The sequence below is a fragment of the Podarcis filfolensis genome (assembly GCF_964270895.1).
Source record: "Podarcis filfolensis genome assembly, chromosome: 18".
Taxonomy (NCBI): domain Eukaryota; kingdom Metazoa; phylum Chordata; class Lepidosauria; order Squamata; family Lacertidae; genus Podarcis; species Podarcis filfolensis.
The window spans coordinates 10,876,627-10,902,717 of NC_139622.1; the positions used below are offsets into that span (position 1 = coordinate 10,876,627).

The window sequence follows — 26,091 nt, forward strand, 5'->3', positions numbered from 1 at the left end:
TCCTGAAGCTGAGGCTCCAAGACTTTGGCCACCTCAGGAGAAGGGAAGACTCCCTGGGAAAGACCCTGGTTTTGGGAAAGATGGAGGGCACAAGGAGAAGGGGACGACAGAGGACAAGATGGTGGGACAGTGTTCTCGAAGCTACCAGCATGAGTTTGACCAAACTGCGGGAGGCAGTGGAAGACAGGAGGGCCTGGCGTGCTCTGGTCCAGGGGGCCACGAAGAGGCGGACACAACGAAACGACTAAACAACAACTAAGGGACCCCTGACCATTAGGTCCAGTCGTGGCCGACTCTGGGGTTGCAGCGCTCATCTCACTTTATTGGCCGAGGGAGCCAGAATCCAGCCTCCGGGTCATGTGGCCAGCAGGACTAAGCCGCTTCTGGCGAACCAGAGCAGTGCACGGAAACACCGTTTACCTTACCACCAGAGTGGTACCTATTTCTCTACTTGCACTTTGACGTGCTTTCGAACTGCTAGGTGGGCAGGAGCAGGGACCGAGCAACAGGAACTCACCCCGTCATGGGGATTCAAACCGCCGACCTTCTGATCGGCAAGCCCTAGGCTCTGTGGTTTAACCCACAGCGCCACCCGCGTCCCTTGTTGCTATGAATTAGGTCAGATTCAAAAGCACCGTATGTGCCACCTGCCAGTTATACAACGTTTATTTCAGGGGCGTTCTCCTATTTCTTCTTTTTCTTTTATGGCTGAGCTCACCTGTCTGATGAGGCAACAGAGGTGCTTTCGAGGTGAAGGACTCTTGCGATGCTAGAGAATAATTAAACCCCTGCAGGAACCAACGGGGGGGGGGGGGGGAGAAAGTCTTGGCGGAAACAGGAGCTGAATGCTCTGATAATGTCTTGAGAGGCACAATAGTAGCTTGTCCTCTGGGCTGAAGAAAATCAAGATGCATTGCATATTGCCCAACATTTAATTATCTGATGGAAATAGGGACGTCCTATTTCATCCCCTCCAACGTTTCTCCCCTGAAAATAGGGACGTCCTATTCAATCCCCTCCAACGTTTCTCCCCTGAAAAGAGGGACGTCCTATTCCATCCCCTCCAATGTTTCTCCTGTGAAAATAGGGACGTCCTATTCCATCCCCTCCAACGTTTCTCCCCTGAAAAGAGGGACGTCCTATTCCATCCCCTCCAACGTTTCTCCCCTGAAAATAGGGACGTCCTATTCCATCCCCTCCAACGTTTCTCCCGTGAAAATAGGGACGTCCTATTCCATCCCCTCCAACGTTTCTCCCCTGAAAATAGGGACGTCCTATTCCATCCCCTCCAACGTTTCTCCCCTGAAAATAGGGACGTCCTATTCCATCCCCTCCAATGTTTCTCCAGTGAAAAGAGGGAGAAAGATGCCCTAAAGACAGGTAAGCAAAAGACAATGGAGAGCTTTTCCCATTTCCTTCCTCCTTGCAGAGAACCATTTGAGGTCCATTTGGGAGAGTCAAAATTCGTTTCAGGATTGTTCTCCTACACTGTTTCAGACACGTGGTTTACCTACTTAAGTATGTGTTTGCCCTGTAAATTTACGAACCTTTAATTTATATATTTGAGACCTTAAATTCTTATAACCCCACAATGCAGGGGGTTGGACTAGATGACCCTCGGGACCCTTTCCAGCTCTAATAATCTAATCTAATAATCCTGCTTGTTCAAGAGAACAACGGCAGCTCCGCTGGGCTTTGTGGGACAAAAGCCGTTCCGTGTAATCAAAGCTAGAAGTGTTAGAATTTATGGTTCGGTTACGCTGACGTGCTTCTTAACAACGGATTATATGACCTGGAGAACAGGAGGTGAAACAGATCTACTCTTAAGCCTGGGCAAACAGTTTGGTCGAAGAAGCGCCAAAGAGAATGGCTGTTTAAAGAGCTCAAGGGGTAGTTAAGGAAATAGAAAAAGCAGGTGAGCGTGTGACCTGGAATCAGGAATTAAAGTATTTACCATCACAAAAGAACAGCCGGGCTGCCCAGGTAATGCAATCAGTGACCGTTATCAGGTATCCTGGCAGGCAGGATTTCTGTTGTAGACATGCCTCCTGGCGTGATCTGGTCCAGGGGGACACGACGAAACGACTAAACAACAACAAAACTTGAGCACTTAGAAAAGGACTTGGCTAAGACGCAGCATGGGTTCCTCAAAAATAAGTCATGCCGGACGAATTTACAGCGGTGACTTGGTTTTCCAAAACCAAAGCGTTCCAAAACCGAGGCGTGCTTTCCTATAGAAAGGAATGCAAAACGGATTAATCCATGGGTAGGCAAACTAAGGCCCGGGGGCCGGATCCGGCCCAATTGCCTTCTCAATCTGGCCTGCGGACGGTCCAGGAATCAGCCTGTTTTTACATGAGTAGAATGTGTGCTTTTATTTCAAATGCAACTCGGGGTTATTTGTGGGGCACAGGAATTCATTCATTTCCCCCCCAAAAAATATAGTCCGGCCCCCCACAAGGTCTGAGGGACAGTGGACCGGCCCCCGGCTGAAAACGTTTGCTGACACCTGGTGTAACTGAACCACACAGTTAAACATGCTAATAAACGATCCCTGGCGTGAGATTAATCAGGGATCTTAGTAGCTTGACTTTTATTGCCAAGCTGATATTTTAAAAAACAAGAGCACTTCTTCTGCATTCCGCTGCCTTGCCAGCCACTAATTTATTTTGCTGGTTTCCTGTTCAGACAGGTTGGAACTTGCTCTCGTTTCAGAGAAGAGCACCCGATCTCGTGAAACGAAACACACACACATTGTGCAAGCTTCGTGGTCGAGGCTGCCCTGTAAGGAGCTGGCATAGGGGATCAGGAATAAGTAAATTCCAACACTGAAAAACAGAATAAAGGTAAAGGGACCCCCCTGACCATTAGGTCCAGTTGTGGCTGACTCTGGGGTTGCGGCGCTCATCTCGCTTTATTGGCCGAGGGAGCTGGCGTACAGCTTCTGGGTCATGTGGCCAGCAGGACTAAGCCGCTTCTGGTGAACCAGAGCAGTGCACGGAAACGCTGTTTACCTTCCCGCCGGAGCGGTACCTATTTATCTTCTTGCACTTTGACGTGCTTTCGAACTGCTAGGTTGGCAGGAGCAGGGACCGAGCAACGGGAGCTCACCCCGTCATTGCGGGGATTCGAACTGCCGACCTTCTGATTGGCAAGTCCGAGGCTCTGTGGTTTAACCCACAGTGCCACCCATGTCCCTAGAGAAACAGAATAGCAGTTGGGAAAAGGGAAAAGTTCATTTCGCAATTCCCTTCGAAAAGAGGAACAGAGACTTCTGTATTTCCGGGTTGGCTTTTTGTGCATGTTCTGCAATGAAACTCTGGACTCGGCTATGCAGCCGCAAAGGAAAGGTTTCAAGTCTGCTGCAAAGTGCATTATACAAATACGACACTAGATGGTGATGGTGAGCTATGGAAAATTGAATCCATTTTTCAAAACTTTTTTTTTAAAAAAGCATTTTCACAACTTTTTTTTTATATGTGTCTAGATTCCACCCACTGGCACAATGAATGCCTTAAATGAAGCCTTAAATGATGGATTGATACAATCACATGTCCTTCTGCTTTTGGCCACAACTGAGCTATGCATTCAAACTGGGGTCATAGGACTTAAAACAGGCTTGGCTGCCCCAAAGAATCATGGGAGTTGTATTTTGTTAAGGGTGCCGAGTGTCATTAGGAAACACCTATACAGTGGTGCCTTGGTTCTCAAACTTAATCCGTTCCGGAAGTCTGTTCCAAAACCAAAGCGTTCCAAAACCAAGGCGCACTTTCCCATAGAAAGTCATGCAAAACGGATTAATCTGTTCCAGACTTTTAAATTAAACATCCCCTAAAACAGCAATTTAACATGAATTTTACTATCTAACGAGAGCCATAAAATGAAAGCAATTATAATCAATGTACTGTACTATAAAATAAACAAGGCAGTATTGTAGATGATAAAAATTAATTTTTTTTTTCTTACCTGCACTAACGACAGTCATTGTTTGGATGGGGGGCTTTTATCCATTTCTGCAGCCGCACAAACAATCAATCCATCAGTAGCTGAACCGGATTCCGCAGTCACAAAAACAAATGAACTGAAAAATATAATGAACGAATTCCTATGCCCCACAAATAACCCAGAGATGCATTTTGAATAAAAGCACACATTCTACTTGTGTAAAAACATGCTGATTCTCAGACCATCGGTGGGTCGGATTGAGAAGGCGATTGGGCCGGATCTGGCCCCCGGGCCTTAGTTTGCCTACCCATGCCATAGAAGACATGTATTACGAAACCATTATATCTTTTTGTAATGTGCTACAAGTGTTTTTGTTGGCTGTTAACCCCCAAAGGCCCCATCTAGCAAACTATCTCAAAGTTCTAGACAAAGCTAAACACCGATGGGCATTTTCCAGGGCCCGCTTTAACGCTCTCCCTTCAGCTCTTCTAGAGGGAAGATACAATAAAATACCGATCGAACAAAGATTATGTCCCTGTAACAGCAACGAAATCGAAACCATTGGGCATGTCATCTTATACCGCCCATTATATCGAGACTCAAGAAAAGAGCTGATCGAACCGATTCTGAGGAAAATACCTCGCAGTACAGACGACACCTATATCAGACACCTCTTAGCTGACAAAGAGCCCGAAATTAACAGGTCCGTGGCAAAGTACTGTTACATTGCAACAAGAATAAGACGAGCAATGACGTCAACAACGGAGTTCAAATTGTAAACATCGAAGGAACAATAATAAACAGTAGCGACACCTGAAGTGAATTTTTAAAACTTTAAAAGTCAAAACCTGGTCATAAATATAAGCACCAATTCTGTGAATTGGCCATATTTCTACTGTTATTTGTAGCACAATACTACTTTTAATGTCATATTTTTATAAATTACTTCCTGGTCACTGACCGTATTAAAGATATTTGATTTTTGTTGGCTGTTTTCTTTTTGGAATCAATAAAGCGAAATATATAAAAAAACCAAAGCAAAAACAGTGGCTTCAACGTCCAGATTTTACGAGTTAGCGAAGAGACAGACATAAAAGAAACAGCTTTACTTAAGCCTCCTTTTTCTTTCTTTTTTTTAGTAAAAACACACACCTTTATTTATAATTCTTATATACAAGTAGATTTATATATTTATATATATGTATAGAAAAGTGGTCTGATGTGGCGAGGGCAGGGAAGATAGGGACTGGGTGGGTGGAAAATGCCTTCCTTCATGAGGTCTAGTAACTTTTGTGTTCGACGTGCAAAAGGAAGTTCAGGGCAGGTGACGAGAAGGAACTGTGCAAAATGTGCAAGGAGGGGGAAAAGGAAAGAGTTGCGAATGGTCCCGATTCTCAAGAGGAAACCAGTTGGATCGAGGGGAGGGCAGACGAGTCTATGGGTCTTCCCTGCCGTGGCGTCTTCCGGCTCGCTCCTCTTCCAAAGGAAACAGAACCTCAGTTGACAACACCGGGATTTTCGCCGCCTTCAGACTCTCCGAGTTCCCCGGATCGCGTGCCAGCCAGTCCCGAAACGGAGACATCATCTGCAGGAGGAAGCGAGAAATGAATTTCGCTGAAGTTGTTCATTTAGGTTTCGTTATAGGAACTCTAAGGTCATGTATAGGGATGCGGGTGGCGCTGTGGGTTAAACCACAGAGCCTAGGATGTGCCGATCAGAAGGTTGGCGGTTCGAATCCACACAATGACGGGGTGAGCTCCCGTTGCTCAGTCCCTGCTCCTGCCAACCTAGCAGTTCGAAAGCACAAAGTGCAAGTAGATAAATAGGTACCGCTCCGGCGGGAAGGGAAACGGCGTTTCCGTGCGCTGCTCTGGTTCGCCAGAAGCGGCTTAATCATGCTGGCCACATGACCCGGAAGCTGTATGCCGGCTCCCTCGGCCAGTAAAGCGAGATGAGCGCCGCAACCCCAGAGTCGGCCACGACTGGACCTAATGGTCAGGGGTCCCTTTACCTTTAAGGTGCTACTGGAAGGCATTTTTTATTTGTATTTTGTTTCGACTACGGCAGACCAACATGGCTACCTACCTGTAACAAATAAAAAAACCATTCCTTCATTCTGGGGGCCACCTCTTCCACCGGCTGGGTCCCCGTCTCCCCCCCCCCCCAGGCAAAACGAAATCCAACTTACGGAACCTGACGCGGATGGGCCAAATCATTATGCAGGTGAGGCCGAGGGTGGCGACGACGGCCATTCCTCCGGTGACGGCCACCATCACCCAACGGTAAAACGGCACACAGTTGCCGCAACAGTGTTCTGTCCTGGGGAGAGAGAAGGAAAAGGGGAAGGCAACAGGGGCTTGTTAATAATAATAATATTTATACCCCGCCCATCTGGCTGGGCTTCCCCAGCCACTCTGGGCGGCTTCCAAAAAAATATTAAAATACTGTAATACATCAAACATTAAAAGCTTCTCTAAACAGGGCTGCCTTCAGATGTCCTCTAAAAGTCTGGTAGTTGTTGTTCTCTTTGACATCTGGTGGGAGGGCATTCCACAGAGCGGGCGCCACCACCGAGAAGGCCCTCTGCCTGGTTCACTGTAACTTGGCTTCTCGCAGTGAGGGAACCGCCAGAAGGCCCTCGGAGCTGGACCTCAGTGTCCGGGCAGAACGATGGGGGTGGAAACGCTCCTTCAGGTCTACTGGGCTGTTTAGGGCTTTCAAGGTCAGCACCAACACTTTGAATTGTGCTCGGAAACGTCCTGGGAGCCAATGTAGGTCTTTCAGGACCGGTGTTATGTGGTCCCGGCGGCCGCTCCCAGTCCCCAGTCTAGCTGCCGCATTCTGGATTAGTTGCAGTTTCCGGGTCACCTTCAAAGGGAGCCCCCCAGAGAGCGCATTGCAGTAGTCCAAGCGGGAGATAACCAGAGCATGCACCACTCTGGTGAGGCAGTCTGCAGGCAGATAAGGTCTCATCCTGCGTACCAGATGGAGCTGGGAGACAGCTGCCCTGGACACAGAATTGACCTGCACCTCCATGGACAGCTGTGAGTCCAAAATGACTCCCAGGCTGTGCACCTGGTCCTTCAGGGGCACAGTTACCCCATTCAGGACCAGGGAGTCCTCCACACCTGCCCGCCTCCTGTCGCCACAAAACAGTCCTTTTGTCTTGTCAGGATTAAACTTCAATCCCCTATTTCAAATCAGGTTTATTATGCAAGAGCTATTCCTTCTCAGAATTGCTCTCACCGGGAGCAAAGCATCTCGCACCCGGCAATTGCCGCATGCTCTTATGCTACGGTCTGCGGCTTCGGCTGGCAACATTTCTACTTACGGGCACGGGTGCAAATTTTGGATGATCATCACGCCTATGCCGTTGGCGACTTTATCCGTGAAGCTCATGGCTCCGTAGACGAAGGCACCGCTGTGCTGTCGGAGAAAACAAGATTGCCATTTGGGCTCCAGAAAAGCTCAGCATACATACACACAGAATTGAAAATTGCTACAATTTGAAATGTACTGTAAAGTGTGTTATGAAGATGTAATGGAATGAAATAATTTATGATATAAATTATATTATAATAAGGGACGCGGGCCTAGGGCTTGCCGATCAGAAGGTCGGTGGTTCGGATCCCCGCAATGACGGGGTGAGCTCCTGTTGCTCAGTCCCTGCTCCTGCCCACCTAGCAGTTCGAAAGCACGTCAAAGTGCAAGTTTGGGGATGCCTGCTGTAGTGAGTTTCTGGGTCACCTTCAAAGGTAGCCCCACAGAGAGCGCATGGCAGTAGTCAAAGCGGGAGATAACCAGAGCATGCACCACTCTGGGGAGGCAGTCTGCGGGCAGGGAGGGTCTCATCCTGCGTACCAGATGGAGCTACCCTGGACACAGATTTGACCTGTGCCTCCATGGACAGCTGTGAGTCCAAAATGACCCCCAGGCTGCACAAATGGTCCTTCAGGGGCACAGTTGCCCCATTCAGGACCAGGGAGTCCCCCACACCCGCCCGCCCCCTGTCCCCCAAAAACAGTCCTTCTGTCTTGTCAGGATTCAACCTCCATCTGTTAGCCGCCATCCATCCTCCAGCCGCCTCCAGACACTCACACAGGACCTTCACTGGTTCTGATTTAAAAGAGAGGTAGAGCCGGCTCTCATCCGCATACTGATGATGTATGTGTGCCTGTTTCCCTGCCAAGATCGCCCGTGCGCTCTGCGCATGCCCACATTACGTACTGTGTTGCTGCCGATGAGGTCGGCCGTCATGGAGAGAGAGGTTACCAGGATTGTGGCCGAACCGGTGCCCAAAAGGACGGCTGCCCCATAGATCTCTACCCCGATTCTTTCAGCCAAAGCCACCCAGGAAGCAAACGCCAGGATGATTAGCAAGCCCACGAAGTAGGTGAGCTAAACATAAAGGAGAGAAAGGAAGAGATTTTGAACAATTATAGAGGGGAAGAGAAACACTTGACTGGGGTCAGCAAACTTTTTCAGCAGGGGGCCGGTCCACTGTCCCTCAGACCTTGTAGGGGGCCGGACTCTATTTTGAAATACCGTATTTTTCGCTCTATAAGACTCACTTTTTCCCTGCTAAAAAGTAAGGGGAAATGTGTGTGCGTCTTACGGAGCGAATGCAGGCTGCGCAGCTATCCCAGAAGCCAGAACAGCAAGAGGGATTGCTGCTTTCGCTGCGCAGAGATCCCTCTTGCTGTTCTGGCTTCTGAGATTCAGAATATTTTTTTTCTTGTTTTCCTCCTCCAAAAACTAGGTGCGTCTTGCGGTCTGGTGTGTCTTATAGAGCGAAAAATACAGTAAAGATAATGAACGGATTCCTATGCCCCACAAATAACCCAGAGGTGCATGTGAGCTACTCACATTTCTGCCAATCTTCTTGTTCACAGTCTTCATCAGAAACGAGGAAAGGAAACCGCTAATGTACATCACCAGGGGAATAGTGGCAATGAACCTCTGCAGGAAGGCAAGAGTCAGAGGAAAAAACGGGATGGACTCTGTTATCTTTGGAGGAGGAAGAGCTGAAAACCCGGACCAGCCGTCTCCCAGCTCTATCTGGTACGCAGGATGAGACCCTCCCTGCCCGCAGACTGTCTCTCCAGAGGGGTGCATGCTCTGGTTATCTCCTGCTTGGACTACTGCCATGCGCTCTCCATGGGGCTACCCTTGAAGGTGACCCGGAAACTCACTAGGAGCAGGCACCCCCAAACTCGGTCCTCCAGATGTTTTGGGACTACAACTCCCATCATGCCTAGCTAACAGGACCAGTGGTCAGGGGTGATGGGAGTTGTTGTCCCAAAACATCTGGAGGGCCAAGTTTTGGGGTGCCTGCACTAGAGTGGTGCATGCTCTGGTTATCTCCCGCTTGGACTACTGCCATGCGCTCTCCGTGGGGCTGCCTTGGAAGGTGACCCAGAAATGACAACTAATCCAGAATGCGGCAGCCAGACTGGGGACTGGGAGCGGCTGCTGAGACCATATAACCCCAGTTCTGAAAGACCTACATTGGCTCCCAGGACGTTTCCAAGCACAATTCAAAGTGTTGGTGATAATCTTGAAAGCCCTAAATGACTCAGTATCCCTGCAGGAGCGTCTCCACCCCCATCGTTCTGCCCGGACACCGGGGTCCCTCTCCCGAGGGTCTTCTGGCAGTTCCCTCCCTGCGAGAAGCGAGGTTACATGGAACCAGGCAGAGGGCCTTCTCGGTGGTGGCGCCCGCCCTGTGGAACACCCTCCCACCAGATGTCAAGGAGATAAACAACTATCTGACTTTTAGAAGACATCTGAAGGCAGCCCTGTTTAGGGAAGTTTTAAATGTCTGATGTTTTGTCGTGTTTTTAATATTCTGTTGGGAGCCGCTCAGTGTGGCTGGGGAAACCCAACCAGATGGGCGGGGTATGAATAATTATATTATAATTATATATATATTGGACTGGACAGAAATCCTGCCTGGTTCTTGTGAATATAATCTGACAGAACTTTCTTCAACCTATCGGCCAAAATATTAGCAAAAATTTCGTAATCCACATTAAGTAACGATTGGCTTAGGAGTTGAATATGTTAAATTGCATAACCCTGTGGATAGAAGTTAATATGAAAAGAAAGAAAGATGTTAATTGAAGTTAATTTTATTTGAAAATAGTATTGGAAAACTGCTACAACGAGTTAGATGGAAACTCGGCTAGGGGGATTCAAGGAGGTCACCTAACAAAAGGGGGATTGTAAAAGTTAGGATAAATGTTTGTCTGTCTGTCTGTTTTTTATATGGTAATGTTTTTCTTTTATGTTTGTTATAAATTTGGAAAACTTGCCTGTGGAGATACGGTGGTGCCATGGGTGTGGTTGAGTCCACCGAACACATTCTCTTGACTTGCCCTTCTTATGCAGAGCTTAGACAAAATTTTATAGACCCACACCTATGTCAATTTAGCTTCCTACCCGGAGAAAACCAGGTTTTACACTTGCTGAATAATGTCACTAGAGCTATACCTTCCTTGGTGGCCAAATTTCTTTTTTTAGCTTTTAAGCGTCGCAAGACTATAATTGACTGTATTGATATGGGGCTATCTGTTTAGCCCATTTTAGTGTTGGCTAAGTTCTAAAATCTTCCTGGATGTTTTAACTGTGTATTGACAAATGTACTTTTTTTCTGACTGACGGTCGAATAAAAGGTTGATGATGATGAATTTGGAAAACCAATAAAAAAATGTTGGGGGGGGGGGGAAATGAAATTGGTCCCTCAAATCCTCAGGAGCCAGTTGCCATGGCAACCAGGTGAAGGATGCTTTTAGCACCAAGCCTACCTCCAATTGGACTCACCTTAGGGAGCATCAATGAATTGGTGAGGTACATCGCAATGTAGGTTTGGGAGAGGTTGACGATGAGCCGTGTGGCCATATACAACATGGCCACCTGGAAAGAAAGAAGAGGAGAGACAGTCAGGGGAGAATATTATATACCGTATTTTTCTGCGTATAAGATGCCCCCTATTTTAGGGACTCCAATTTAAGAAAATAAACGTAACCTGAACTGAACATAACAAGAGGTATGACAGTATCCTTCAGGAGAAAATTAATAATAATAATAATAATAATAATAATAATAATAATAATAATAATTTATTTATTTATTTATTTATTTATTTATTTATTTATTTATACCCTGCCCATCTGGCCTGGCTTCCCCAGCCACTCTGGGCGGCTTCCAGCAAAATACCATAATACATCAAACATTAAAAGCTTCCCTAAACAGGGCTGCCTTCAGGTGTCTTCCAAAAGTCAGATAGATGTTTATTTCCTTGACATCTGAAGGGAGGGCGTTCCACAGGGCGGGCGCCACCACCGAGAAGGCCCTCTGCCTGGTTCCCTGTAACCTTGCTTCTCGCAGGGAGGGAACCGCCAGAAAGCCCTCGGAGCTGGACCTCCGTGTCCAGGCTGAACGATGGGGGTGGAGATGCTCCTTCGGGGATACACGGCCATTTAGGGCTCTCAAGATCAGCACCAGGGCTGCCTTCAGATGTCTTCTAAAAGTCAGATAGTTCTTTATTTCCTTGACATCCGAAGGGAGGGCGCCACCACCAAGAAGGCTCTCTGCCTGGTTCCCTGTAACCTCACTTCTCGCAGGGAGGGAATCACCAGAAGGCCCTCAGTATCCTGGATTTGGGGCTAGGCCCCCTATATCCCGTTGGGCTAAGGCGATAGAGACCTGGTCACCTGCCTGGTGCCAACCATCTCCTTGCTCCCTCATCGCTTGAACTCACCTGGTAGAAAGAAGGTTCCAGAAGCCAGTGTTTCCAGAGGAGCAGGGGCCGAGCTGGGCTTTTTCGGTCTGGGGGCAACAGGGGGGTCCGTTCCTCAGCATCCGGCAGCCTGGAAACCGGGGAGCTCTTTTCTTTCGTGCCCAGATGGAAGAGAAGCGAAGTGACAGCGCCTATGCCCACCACGATCAGAGACAGGTTCTGAATTCGGGCGGGGGGGGGGGCGGGAGAGAGAAAGGCTTTGACTTTCTTTTCTTCCAAAAAAATTATTGATTTTCAACATTTATCACAAAAAAGGACGTAACAAAACACACAACAAACACACCACAATTAACTAAACCCACAGAAAAATGGTTTCTTCAAATAACTAATTCTGATTACATTGAGAACTTGACTTCCTCAAATCCCCTCTAACTGAATTTCATTGTGTCAGTTCTCCAAATTCATACTTCTGATTATATTGATTGCTTTCATTTACTAACCTCTTCTCCTTTATTAATATTCTAATCCTTAATATTGACTACCACATATTCTTATTCGACTCTGGCCAGACAGTCTGTGGGCAGGGAGGGTCTCATCCTGCGTACCAGATGGAGCTGCCCTGGACACAGAACTGACCTGTGCCTCCATGGACAGCTGTGAGTCCAAAATGACTCCCAGGCTGCACACCTGGTCCTTTGGGGGCACAGTGACCCCATTCAGAACCAGGGAGTCCCCCACACCTGCCCGCCTCCTGTCCCCCAAAAACAGTCCTTCTGTCTTGTCAGGATTCAGCCTCAATTTGTTAGCCGCCATCCATCCTCCAACCGCCTCCAGACACTCACACAGGACCTTCACCACCTTAACTGGTTCTGATTTAAAAGAGAAGGTTGCAGGGAACCAGGCAGAGGGCCTTCTCGGTGGTGGCGCCCTCCCATCAGATGTCAAGGAAATAAACAACTATCTGGCTTTTAGAAGACATCTGAAGGCAGCCCTGTTTAGGGAAGTTTTTAATGTTTTGATGTTTTATCAGTGGTACCTCGGGTTAGGAACTTAATTCGTTCGGGAGGTCCATTCTTAACCTGAAACTGTTCTTAACCTGAGGTACCACTTTAGCTAATAGGACCTCTTGCTGCCACCGCACAATTTCTGTTCTCATCCTGAAGCAAAGTTCTCAACCCGAGGTACTATTTCTGGGCTAGCAGAGTCTGTAACCTGATGCATCTGTAACCCGAGGTGCCACTGTATTCTGTTGAGAGCCATCCAGAGTGGCTGGGGAAACCCAGCCAGATGGGTGGGGTATTATAAATTACAGTGGTACCTCAGGTTAAGTACTTAATTCGTTCCGGAGGTCCGTACTTAACCTGAAACTGTTCTTAACCTGAAGCACCACTTTAGCTAATGGGGCCTCCCGCTGCCGCCACGCCACCAGAGCACAATTTCTGTTCTCATCCTGAAGCCAAGTTCTTAAGCTGAAGCACTATTTCTGGGTTAGCGGAGTGTGTAACCTGAAGCGTATGTAACCCGAGGTACCACTGTATTATTATAAATTATTATTATTTTTTGTTGTTGTTGGTTGCTGTTATTTTTATTTTCATCATCATCATCATCAGAGGCCCAGAAGCAATTAAGGACCCTGGTGGAACGGATACACAGTTCCGCTTCTTCCTTGCACTCACCCGAAAGACGGGGATGTCGTGGCGGCCGAGGTGGTGACTCTGTTCTGGCTGCCCGCGGTGGCCCACCTGGAAGTGCAGAAGCAGCCAGGCTGCTGCATAAACGGTGATGTTGGCCATGACGGTGAAGGCATACCTGTAAAAGCCACAGGAGAACATGCGGTCAGGAATCGCGCAGTTGAAGGATAGAGTTTAATAATAATAATACAGTGGTGCCTCGCAAGACGAAATTAATTCGTTCCGCAAGTTTTTTCTTCTTGTGAGTTTTTCGTCTTGCGAAGCACGGTTTCCCATAGGAATGCATTGAAAATCAATGAATGCGTTCCTATGGAGACCGCTTGCCAGGCTGGCGGTGCGGAGAAGGGCTTTTCTCCCCACCGCAAGCCTTCAGGACAGGTCCGGGAACAGAGGGGAAGGCGCGCAGCGCTTCTCCTCTGTTCCCGGGGCTTGCGGTGGGAGGAGGGTTTTTCCTCTCCACCGCCAACATTCAGAACAGCATTCTGAATGTTGGCGGTCGGAAGGAAAACCCTCCTCCCACCGCAAGTCTTCAGGACAGCCATCCGAAGGCTGGCAGCGGGAGGAGGTCTCTCCGCCCCACCGCCAGCCTTCGGAGGAGGTCCGAGGACAGTGGGGAAGACGCGCTGCGCTTCCGCGCTGTCCTGGAGATTTCCCTATGGGCTTTCGTCTTGCGAAGGAAGCCCATAGGGAAATTCGTTTTGCGAAGCGCCTCCAAAACGGAAAAACCCTTTCGTCTAGCGGGTTTTTCGTCTTGCGAGGTGTTCGTCTTGTGGGGCACCACTGTAAATTTCATTTAAACCCGGCCAGAGCCAGGCTCAGGGCGGCTAACACCAGTAAAATTACAGTAAAAATATAAGGGGGGGGGGAGGACACAATTTAAAATACAGGTTAAAATGCAATTTAAAATGCAGCCTCATTTTAATAGTAGCCCATAGATCAAAACCATAAGGGGAGGGAAACATAAGGGTCAGACTGAGTCCAAACCAAAGGCCAGGCGGAACAGCTCTGTCTTGCAGGCCCTGCGGAAAGATGCCAAGTCCCGCAGGGCCCTAGTCTCTTGGGACGGAGCGTTCCACCACGTCGGGGCCAGTGCTGAAAAGGCCCTGGCTCTGGTTGAGACCAATCTAACCACCTTCCAACCTGGGACCTCCAAAGTGTTGTCATTTGTGGACCTTAAGGTCCTCTGTGGGGCAGACCAGGAGAGGCGGTCCCGTAGGTACGAGGGTCCTAGGCTGCATAGGGCTTTAAAGGTCAAAACCAGCACCTTAAACCTGACCCGGGAGCCAGTGCACTTGGTAAAGCGCTGGATGAATGTGATCCCGCGGCAAGGACCCCGTAAGGAGCCTTGCTGCGGCGTTCTGCACCCGCTGGAGTTTCTGGGTCAGCTTCAAGGGCAGCCCCGCGTAGAGCGAATTACAGTAGTCAAGCCTGGAGGTGACCGTCGCATGGATCACTGTGGCCAGATCAGGGCGAGAAAGTCCTTCGGTTGAGCGCCAGGCCTCACCGGAAAGCTGTGAGCTCCACTTTTCCATGATCGCTGTCCACCAACTCCGGGATGAGAGAGAGGTGGGAGATTTGGGTGGCGGCCCAGCCGAACTGGAAGATGACGATGAAGGGGATGAAATAGATGAGAGCCGCAAACTGGGGGGTGCTCTCTGAGCAGCCCAGGCAAGGGTTGAAGATGAAGGGGAAGGAGAGGAGGACGCAGACGGTACCTAGAGGAGAAGGAAATGAGAGAGAGAGAGATAGAAGGAAGGGGCATTTTAAAAGGGACACACTGGGAGCAGGCTCTGCAAAGATCCTCTCCGTTTATTTAACAAGCACTTACAGACTGCTCAATATATATACAGTGGTACCTCAGGTTATGTACTTAATTCGTTCTGGAGGTCCATACTTAACCTGAAACTGTTCTTAACCTGAAGCACCCCTTTAGCTAATGGGGCCTCCTGCTGCCGCCGCGCCACCGGAGCACGATTTCTGTTCTTATCCTGAAGCAAAGTTCTTAACCTGAAGCACTATTTCTGGGTTAGCGGAGTGTGTAACCTGAAGCGTATGTAATCCGAGGTACTACTGTACAGTGGTATCCAGGGCTGGATTTAGGTTTGATGAGGCCCTAAGCCAGGGGATCAGCAAACTTTTTCAGCCTTGGGTCAGTCCACTGTCCCTCAGACCATGTGGAGGGCCGGACTATATTTTGGAAAAATATATGAACGAATTCCTATGCCCCACAAATAACCCAGAGATGCATTTTAAAGAAAAGCACACATTCTATTCATGTAAAAACACCAGGCAGGCCCCACAAATAACCCAGAGATGCATTTTAAATAAAAGGACACATTCTACTCATGTAAAAATACGCTGATTCCCGGACCATTTGCGGGCCACACTGAGAAGGCAATTGGGCATCCGCACAACATGACCAGTCCAACGAAGTTGATGTTGAAGAATCATCGCTTTGACACTGGCGATCTTTGCTTCTTCCAGTACACTGGCATTCGTTCGCCTGTCTTCCCAGGTGATGTGTAAATTTTTTCGGAGACACCTTTAATGGAATCTTTTGAGGAGTTTGAGATGGCATTTATAAGTGGTCCACGTTTCACGAGCATACAGTAAAGTTGGTAGTGCAACAGCTTTGTAAACAAGTGAAAAGGAAAAGTAAATCTGTTTATATCACAAGCATTTTGGTTTCCCTGCGAACGTCCCGGTCCTCAAACACTCTGTGCTTCAATTGGGAGAAAGCCGCACTCACAGAGGTCAGGCAATGCTGGATTTCGGCATCAGTGGAAAGATTCCTGCCCAGATAGGAGAAGCGAATTACATTTTCCAACGTTCACACCACTGAGTTGGATTTGTGGCGCTGCAGAGGGGTTGTTTTGTGCTTGTTGGTGCAGCACTTTGGTTTTAAACAATAGCAAGCCAGGATCAAGACAATAGGGTGTGATTACTGTAACTTGGCTGGGAAACAGGGGCATGTAAATATCTCTTTTGCAACACTCGATTGGTGTATGGTGGAGGTCGAGGGAGTGGCAGGGGCAAGCCCTGATGATCAGGTTTTCCTCCCAACATGTGATGTATTCATGATGTAATTTTAGGTGTGTTGTGGGTATCTCTGTAAAACTGATAAAAGTGGGGGCCAGCATTTGCTCTGGGCTCCATCCTGCTTCTCCCATGTGGTGGGTGAAAGTACTGTTGCAACAGTTGTCAAATAAAGATCAAGTCTACTGGCTGCTGTTTTGCTCCTCTTTTGGCAAGCGAGCCCAAGGACTTTCCTACAACAGCTTTTATGGATGTACAGTAGTACCTTGGTTCTCAAACTTTATCCGTTCCGGAAGTCTGTTCCAAAACCAAAGCGTTCCAAAACCAAGGCGCGCTGCTTTCCCATAGAAAGTCATGCAAAACGGATTGATCCATTCCAGACTTTTAGAAACAGCCCCTAAAACAGCCATTTGACATGAATTTTACTATCTGACGAGACTGTTGATCCATTAAATGAAAGCAATAATGGACTGGAGTCACATAGACAAACGATCAGTAGCTGGACTGAGTTCTACACAGCCACAAAAACAAAACAAAAAGAGTCGCAAAAACGCAAAATAAATAGCAAAAACAGACCTCAGCGTAACACTCAAATGAGAAGTGTGACACTCAAAATGGAGCACGTTCGGCTTCCGAAAAACATTCGCAAACCGGAACGCTTGCTTCCAGGTTTGCAGTGTTTGGGTTCCAAGTTGTTTGAGGACCAAGGTACCACTGTATGTATGTATGATGATGATTATAGCTGCTATGGGCAGGTAGTAAATTTGAAACAATAAATGCATTTCTGCTTTTCTTTCTTTCTACAGATGTCATCAGAGACATCACCTTGCCAACAAAGGTCTGTATAGTAAAAGCTCTGGTTTTCCCAGTAGTGATGTATGGAAGTGAGAGCTGGACCATAAAGAAGGCTGATCGCCAAAGAATGGATGCTTTTGAATTCTGGTGCTGGAGGAGACTCTTGAGAGTCCCATGGACTGCAAGAAGATCAAACCTCTCCATTCTGAAGGAAATCAGCCCTGAGTGCTCACTGGAAGGACAGATCCTGAAGCCGAGGCTCCAAGACTTTGGCCACCTCATGAGAAGAGAAGACTCCCTGGAAAAGACCCTGATGTTGGGAAAGATGGAGGGCACAAGGAGAAGGGGACGACGGAGGACGAGATGGTTGGACAGTGTTCTCGAAGCTGCTAATATGAGTTTGACCAAACTGCGGGAGGAAGTGGAAGACAGGAGGGCCTGGCGTGCTCTGGTCCAGGGGGTCACGAAGAGGCAGACAGGACTAAACGCCTAAACAACAACAACAACAACAGATGTCATCACAAAATGAAGCTAAAATCCAGACACATGTGCCCCCCCACATCTCCCAGTGGATTCAAAAAAACGCTTTGCTGATTGCTTGTAGCTCGGTCGTGTGTCCTCGTTGCCCAACACCCCCAGTGCTGGGCAAAGTTCACCTTTTTGAAGAAGAAGAAAAATCTCATCTGCTTTATGAGATCATTGCTTATCTAAAGCCTTAGAAGTCTGCCCACCCCTCCAGTCACAAGACCCTCTGTCCCAAGCTATAACTGCCCCCAGATTCACTTTGAACCAGAAAAATTCGGACGCAGATCTGTTTGCTTTTTGATGATTAAGCCTCCTGTGATTTGGGAAAGCAACAAAACCAGGAAGGAGACAGTCCTCTAGCCAATACCCTCTTTGCCAGTTTCATCAAAAAAGGGAACCTTTCAGCGCGACTAAGAAAAGTCAGATGTTTGAGGCATACAGCATCTGTACTTTCCAATTCCTCTTTTTAAAAGAGAGAAAAAAAGTCTCGCTGAGTTATCTGCCCCTCGCAAACACACACGGCGTTATCAAGAGCTAACACTCCCCTCCAGGGTTTGTGTGTCTCTGCCAACCGTTCTGCTACAGGATATTATTTTCTGGGGTTTTCACCGCCACAAATTAAAACCAAAAAACCGTAAAATTCAAGCTGCCCAGGACGGCATTCTGCACAAAGCAGTTAACTTTGGGTTGGAGATCCGACCTTAGTTCATTTCAGTGGGTCTGCTCTCTAGGGTCCCTTCCCGAAGTTAAACTAAGTTCCTAGTCCTCAGCCAATTACCGTATTTTTTGCTCTATAAGACTCACTTTTCCCCTCCTAAAAAGTAAGGGGAAATGTGTGTGCGTCTTATGGAGTGAATGCAGGCTGCGCAGCTATCCCAGAAGCCAGAACAGCAAGAGGTATTGCTGCTTTCACTGCGCAGCGATCCCTCTTGCTGTTCTGGCTTCTGAGATTCAGAATATATTTTTTCTTGTTTTCCTCCTCCAAAAACTAGGTGCGTCTTGTGGTCTGGTGCGTCTTATAGAGTGAAAAATACGGCAATTGGCAACAATGGACCCAAGTCAGTCGTGGCCATTCCTTTCAATGGGGTTACTCTGAGCAGGGCGAACACTGGGTAAAACCTCATATAGTCTTGCAGAGGGTGGGGTGTTTCTGCACGTACACGAATCTACCCAAGGCTAGGGCAGACCCGGTGAAATGAAAGGGCACAAGTTCCTTGCGTCCGTTCATTTCAAAGGGGTCTACTCTCAAGTAAAATATAAGGATCTAGCCTGAACATCTGAAGGCAGCCCTGTTTAGGGAACCTTTTAATGTTTAACAGACCGCAGTATTTTAATACTTTGTTGGAAGCCCAGAGTGGTTGGGGAAACCCAGCCAGATGGGCGGGGTATGAATATTATTATTATTATTATTATTATTATTATTATTATTATTATTAACTTGCCACTGGCCGACTGACCCTCGAATAGGAAGGGGAGGTATCCCATCTAGAGTCTGCCCCACAGACTCACTTTTTTGTGGTCATGTGAACAGAGGTCATGTGACTTTTGACAAGCTGGTCTCATCGCCTCGAGGTGATGGGACTTTGGCCACAGCTTTCGCCACCAGCCGCTCACCGGAAAAACCAACCCAACTCCAATCTCAGCTGCCGAGGTTGTGAGGAGGTTGAAAATCGCAGCCAGCCACCAAACAACCCCTTTCAAAAATGGGATATATATATATATATATATATATATATATATATATATATATATGAGTTATTTACAGAAATAGAACAGTGCTACAATTCCTATGGCAGCGTTTGAGTGCCCCTTGTTGAAAGTAACTGTTAACAAACAAGGGTACAAATTGTTGTAAGAAGGTATCAGAAAACACAGAAAGAGTAAGGTAATAACCATCGGTTCATTCAACACCAGGAAAAAAGTTTGCACGGGGAAAATCATAGGACGTCTATTTTATGTTAGTAAAAAGATGAGGGAAAAAGAGACTGTATAGATTTAACTTAAGTTTAATTTCTGTAAATTCACAGAATATTATTTGCATACGGTTTTTTTTTTTTTTTGTCGTTTCAAGAGTGTGTATATTATTTATGCCAGGGGTCAGCAATTTTTTTCAGCAGGGGGCCGGTCCACTGTCCCTCATACCTTGTGGGGGGCCGGACTATATTTTGGAAAAGAATATGACTGAATCTCTATGCCCCCACAAATAACCCAGAGGTGCATTTTAAAGAAAAGGACACATTCTACTCATGTAAAAACATGCTGATTCCTGGACTGTCCACGGTCCAGATTTAGAAGGCAATTGGGTCGGATCCGGCCCCCGGGCCTTAGTTTGTCTACCCATAAGTTATACCATAGGAGCCTACAGAACCATAAAACACTGTTGCTGTATGTAGGTTTTATTTCATTTGTTTTTTATCTTATATTTTGGAAATGTACATCCAGTTGTTTTTTCTGCTTTAATTTTTTCGGGCGCCCCTAAGAGAGTGGCGCCCTAAGCCATAGCATGTTTAGCTTAGACATAAACCAGCAAATTTTTTCAGCCGTGGGCTGGTCCACTGTCCCTCAGACCATGTGGGTGGCTGGACTATATTTTTTTTTTGGGGGGGGGGAATGAACGAATTCCTATGCCCCACAAATAACCCAGAGCTGCATTTTAAATAAAGGCACGCATTCTACTCATGTCAAAACACCAGGCAGGCCCCACAAATAACCCAGAGGTGCATTTTAAATAAAAGGACACATTCTACTCATGTAAAAACATGCTGATTCCTGGACCGTCCGCGGGCCGGATTGGGCCAGATCTGGAAGTGTGAAGTTGTGTTCAGTATGCCCAACCTTTGCAGAAGGCCATATAGTGTCTCACACCGGCGTTTCGAAAATCGGCGAGTCGTGGCCGTTCCTTTCGGTGGGTCTACTCGGAGCAGAACGAACGCAGGAATCAAGCCAAAGCCTCGCGGTTGGCTTTGAAGACAGCGCACCGTGCAATTAACAGCGAGAAAGGGGTATTGTTTGGAGAGCAGTGGTGCGTACAAACGAACAAGCGTTTAAAGAAGGTATGACCGGGGTCATAACCAAATGCCCCAGCTGCCTTGCAAGGTGGACTCTCCTTCGTTGAAGCAGAGGTCGGATGGCTATCTGTCATGGCTGCTCTAGCTGAGATTCTGTCTGCGATCTCGTCCGCCAGATCCCTTCTGTCTTTTACACTGAGCCTTGGTTTAGTTTAAGCATTAAATGTGCCGACTTTGTATGTTCCCGGCTGGAAGGACGTCGCTCCTGTTTACTCTCCCTTCTGATTCTCCGACTTCCTCCGTTTCCCCTTGCGCTGAACTCTTAGGAAAACCTGGCTGGTGGGGTCATAAATTGCTACTTCAGGGCTTTTTCGACATGTTTGTTGGGACGCTGTGTTCCAACAAGAGCAAGAGCTCCGCATGGCTTATCGCCGCTGCTTCCATTTGCGATGAGTCAGGGCGTTCTGAGAACCCGCGACAAAAGATCACTCAGCCCTGATCGTGTTCCCTCCGGAAGGAAGATCTGCTTCCCTCTCTCCTAACGCTACAACTCGTGGGCATAAAAATCACAGAATTGAGGGCCCCCCAAAGGTCATCTCCCTGCTTATTTAACTTATATGCAGAATTCATCATGCGAAAGGCTGGGCTGGATGAATCCCAAGCCGGAATTAAGATTGCCGGAAGAAATATCAACAACCTCAGATATGCAGATGACACAACCTTGATGGCAGAAAGTGAGGAGGAATTAAAGAACCTTTTAATGAGGGTGAAAGAGGAGAGCGCAAAATATGGTCTGAAGCTCAACATCAAAAAAACTACGATCATGGCTACAAGTCCCATCACCTCCTGGCAAATAGAAGGGGAAGAAATGGAAGCAGTGAGAGATTTTACTTTCTTGGGCTCCATGATCACTGCAGATGGTGACAGCAGTCACGAAATTAAAAGACCGCTGTTTCTTGGGAGAAAAGCAATGACAAACCTGGACAACATCTTATAAAGCAGAGACATCACCTTGCCAACAAAGGTCCGTATAGTGAAAGCTCTGGTTTTCCCAGTAGTGATGTATGGAAGTGAGAGCTGGACCATCAAGAAGGCTGATCGCCAAAGAATGGATGCTTTTGAATTCTGGTGCTGGAGGAGACTCTTGAGAGTCCCATGGACTCCAAGAAGATCAGACCTATCCATTCGGAAGGAAATCAGCCCTGAGTGCTCACTGGAAGGACAGATCCTGAAGCTGAGGCTCCAAGACTTTGGCCACCACAGGAGAAGAGAAAACTCCCTGGAAAGACCCTGATGTTGGGAAAGATGGAGGGCACAAGGAGAAGGGGACGACGGAGGACGAGATGGTGGGACAGTGTTCTCGAAGCTACTAATATGAGTCTGACCAAGCTGCGGGAGCCTGTGGAAGACAGGAGGGTCTGGTGTGCTCTGGTCCAGGGGGTCACGAAGAGGCGGACACGACTAAACGACTAAACAACAACAGATGACATCACAAAATGAAGGTAAAATCCAGACACATGTGCCCACACACATCTCCCAGTGGAGATAAGAACATGATAAGAGGAGATCATTATGTGTGAAGTGCCCAGTTGCAAAGGGAGATCTCGATGGATGCGAAAGATTTGGGCCAAGGTATCAACCTCTGAAGGGACGCGGGTGGCGCTGTGGGTAAAACCTCAGCGCCTAGGACTTGCCGATCGCATGGTCGGTGGTTCGAATCCCCGTGGCGGGGTGCGCTCCCGTCGTTCAGTCCCAGCGCCTGCCAACCTAGCAGTTCGAAAGCACCCCCGGGTGCAAGTAGATAAATAGGGACCACTTACCAGCGGGAAGGTAAACGGCGTTCCGTGTGCTGCGCTGGCTCGCCAGATGCAGCTTGTCACGCTGGCCACGTGACCCGGAAGTGTCTGCAGACAGCGCTGGCTCCCGGCCTCTAGAGTGAGATGAGCGCACAACCCTAGAGTCTGGCAAGACTGGCCCGAACGGGCAGGGGTACCTTTACCTTTATCAACCTCTGAACAAGATGATGTAACAAAGAGTCAGGGAACTGGGTTGTCTCCCTACAAGACACAGCTGAAAGAAGGGGGAAGTCCAGGTTTCGAAAAAAACAGATGTGAGAGGTTTTATAAGAGTTATGAATAGCCGCCCTAGAAGTTCCCCTGGCCCTCTCTCAGACACAAAAGTTTGCGGAACTTGGAACCACGTTTTGCACTTAACTGATCATAGTTTCCCCCCTACATAGAATCACAGAATTGTAGAGTTGGAAGAAACCTGAGCCCAACCCCCATAAATGCAGGAATATGAAGCAGTCCCGTACGGCAATCGAACCTGCGACCTTGGCGTGCTCTAACCAACTGAGCTATGTAGGCTTTCATGTTTAATGTGTAGAGAATGGGGGCTGTATGGATGGCCACCGTGTTCCCCCATCCCTGATTCCAGAAGACTAGGACTAGCCGCCTGAGAAACAGTTTGTATCCAAATGCGATTTCGGTTTTAAACGCAGTGTAAGGTAGTCTCTAAGGGACGCGGGTGACGCTGTGGGTTAAACCACAGAGCCTAGGGCTTGCCGATCAGAAGGTCGGTGGTTCGAATCCCTGTGACGGGGTGAGCTCCCGTTGCTCGGTCCCAGCTCCTGCCAACCTAGCAGTTTGAAAGCACATTGAAGCGCAAGTAGATAAATAGGTACCGCTCCGGCGGGAAGGTAAATGGCATTTCCATGCGCTGCTCTGGCTCGCCAGAAGCGGCTTAGTCCTGCTGGCCACATGACCCAGAAGCTGTACACCGGCTCCCTCGGCCAGTAAAGCGAGATGAGCACCACAACCCCAGAGTCGGCCACGACTGGACTTAACGGTCAGGGGTCCCTTTACCTTTAACGGGGGCAACAGTGGCTGCTGGACTCCCAACTCCAAGGACCCCTTTCTCACCATTTGCCCCACCTGAGAGAGATAAACCTCCACCAGCCATGGCAGTCTACCACTGGGCAACAAACGAACCAGCCAACACAGCTGTATTCCTCAAGTCCTGCTTGCAAATATCAAAGAAGCATGGAGTGGAAAATGGACCACTGAACTTGATGACCTTTCTGACCTGACCTCATATGACTTTTTTTGAAGGCACAGATGCACTTAGTGGCTATTTATCAATATACAGTGGTACCTCGGGTTACATACGCTTCAGGTTACAGACTCCGCTAACCCAGAAATAGTGCTTCAGGTTAAGAACTTTGCTTCAGGATGAGAACAGAAATCGCGCGGCAGCAGCAGGAGGCCCCATTAGCTAAAGTGGTGCTTCAGGTTAAGAACAGTTCCAGGTTAAGAACGGACCTCCGGAACGAATTAAGTACTTAACCCGAGGTACCACTGTAATCTAAAATCAACCCTTCATGTCCAGGGACAGTGTACCACATGAAGGGAGCTAAAAGCCTTTTAAGAGGAGATTTTTATTTTTATTTTTCAAAAAACACCCTTATCCCAGATACTAAGTGCCTTGGGTTGAAAATTGTTAAGACTGCCAGTCCACACTGGATTTTTAAATATGTGCTTCTTATCATACTGTGATGTTGCCACAAGTTGCTTCGTAGGAATTTGTGTGTAAAATAAACAATAACATTTTTATTTATTGAATTTATATCCCGCCCTACACCCGGGGCTCTGAAGGCGGTTCACAGAATAAAATAAAGATATAAAACCACAAAATACCTAATAAAAATAAAAACAACCCCCCCAAAGAAACCACATTTTAAAAGGGCAATTTATTTTTAAATAAAATGCGAAGCTGTTTTTGTCACTGATGCCAGTGCTGTTAAGCGGCTTTGAGAGGTTTCAATGTAACCAACTCGAATTTGGAATATAAACAAATGAAATAATCAAACGCCGGGAAGAGATGTGCTCAGCTGTCCTCTGTCAGAAGCAGGATGCTGGGGCAGAGGAGGATTCGGACCTGGCAAGCCCCAGGCAAGGCCGGTTCTGTCCAGCCTGGGCCTGTCTCTCTCTTTTCCTAGATATATGCAACGCCACAGCTCTTCCTGCAAACAACCCCCCCCCCCTGGATCTCTCTTCCCCACCCCCTCCACCATTCCCACGCCGCTGCAAGCTCACCGGCCAAGTGCCACGACTTCCTCCTCCCGTAGCGCCCGCAGCCGCCGGCCTGATCCGCCTCATAGCCCACCAGCGGCGTGCAGATGCCGTCGGCCACTTGCCCCACCAGCAAGAGCGCCCCCGCGTGGCTGGTGCTATAGCCCAGGATGGAGTGGAAGTAAACCAGCAAGTAGGTGAACCACATCGAGGCGCACAGGTCGTTGAGAAAGTGCCCCACCGAATAGCTGAGCCGGGAGCGCGCCGACAAAGGCTCCGGCGGCGGCCGCCGCTGGGAGTCTCCCATGGCGCACCAGCCGCGCGTAAAAGCGCACGGGCAGGGCGCATCAGCTTCCGAGCAGGCGGGCGTCCAGGGCGGGCCCGGACGGAGCCCAGCGGAGGCAGAGGAGAGCCGGGACGCGCGGGAGGCTCTGTCCAGCCATGCGTCCTCCGGCCGGCTTTTTATGGGCTCCGGGAAACCCCCCGTGCGCGTCGGAGGCGCGTCCAGCTGGCCGGTTCCGCGGCGCCCCCAAGCGGGCTGCCACCAGTGCCGCCACCACCGCGCGCAGATCTCCGCGCCTCCTCCTCCTTCTCCATCGCGGATCCGAGGCTAAGCCGCTGCCGGAGCCAATAGGCAGGCTCCGGGGGCGGAGGAAAACTCGCCCGAGCGCAGGAGGAGCCGAGCGCCGCGCTCCCCGCCCCGTTGCCGCCCCGGGCGCTTCTGCTTCCTAGTAGCGTTAAGAGAAGCGAAACGGCCACGGTGGCAGATTCCTGGCGCTTGTGTCAGCAAGCATCGGCCCCGCTCCCTCGGCTTCAGCGGAAACCTACTCCAGAGTAGACCCATTGGAATGAATGCCCTTGTAATTTCGAGGGGTCTGGCCCACGCTCTGCTTTCTAAAGCAGGGTTTTCCAAACGTGGGTCTCCAGCGGGGTTTTTTTTGGGACTACAATTCCCACCCTTCCTGACCCCTGGTCCTGCAAACTAGGGATGATGGGAGTTGTAGTCTCCCAAAAACAAGCGGAGACCAAAGTTTGGGAAGCCTAGTTTAAAGGATATTGAACACACCTTTGAAGCGCGTGACTTCCCCCAGAGAACCCTGGGAGCTGAAATTTGTTAAAGGTAAAGGGACCCCTGACCATTAGATCCAGTCGTGGCCGACTCTGGGGTTGCGGCGCTCATCTTGCTTTACTGGCCGAGGGAGCCGGCGTACAGCTTCTGCAAATTAGTAGCTTTGTGAAGGGGGAAAATTACAGCTCCCATGAGCCTTTGAGGGAATTCA

At 48.6% G+C, this 26,091-nt stretch overlaps 2 protein-coding genes across 2 annotated transcripts in view; one reads left to right on the forward strand and one right to left on the reverse strand.

Annotated features, from left to right (window-relative positions):
• RNF126 (ring finger protein 126) overlaps positions 1–26,091 on the forward strand; it is a 767,042-nt gene that overhangs the window by 398,928 nt on the left and 342,023 nt on the right. The window lies entirely within an intron of this gene.
• MFSD12 (major facilitator superfamily domain containing 12) lies at positions 5,065–25,435 on the reverse strand. The gene is made up of 10 exons (XM_083594685.1): positions 24,836–25,435; positions 14,882–15,092; positions 13,363–13,495; positions 11,708–11,905; positions 10,768–10,860; positions 8,812–8,904; positions 8,173–8,343; positions 7,277–7,371; positions 6,134–6,264; positions 5,065–5,530 (listed from the first exon to the last, which is right to left on the reverse strand). Exons 1-10 carry the CDS (start codon positions 25,116–25,118, stop codon positions 5,442–5,444), a joined length of 1,497 nt encoding a protein of 498 aa, XP_083450811.1. The 5' UTR covers positions 25,119–25,435; the 3' UTR covers positions 5,065–5,441.

Bases quoted from the DNA above. Each gene is read 5' to 3' on its own strand.
- MFSD12 (XM_083594685.1), bottom strand. From the start codon at position 25,118: ATGGGAGACTCCCAGCGGCGGCCGCCGCCGGAGCCTTTGTCGGCGCGC. The intron at 8,905-10,767 runs GTGAGTCCAATT...GCCTTCCTGCAG, and splicing joins ATTCATTGATGCTCCCTAAG to AGGTTCATTGCCACTATTCC. The intron at 8,344-8,811 runs GTGAGTAGCTCA...CTTTATGTTTAG, and splicing joins ACAAGAAGATTGGCAGAAAT to CTCACCTACTTCGTGGGCTT.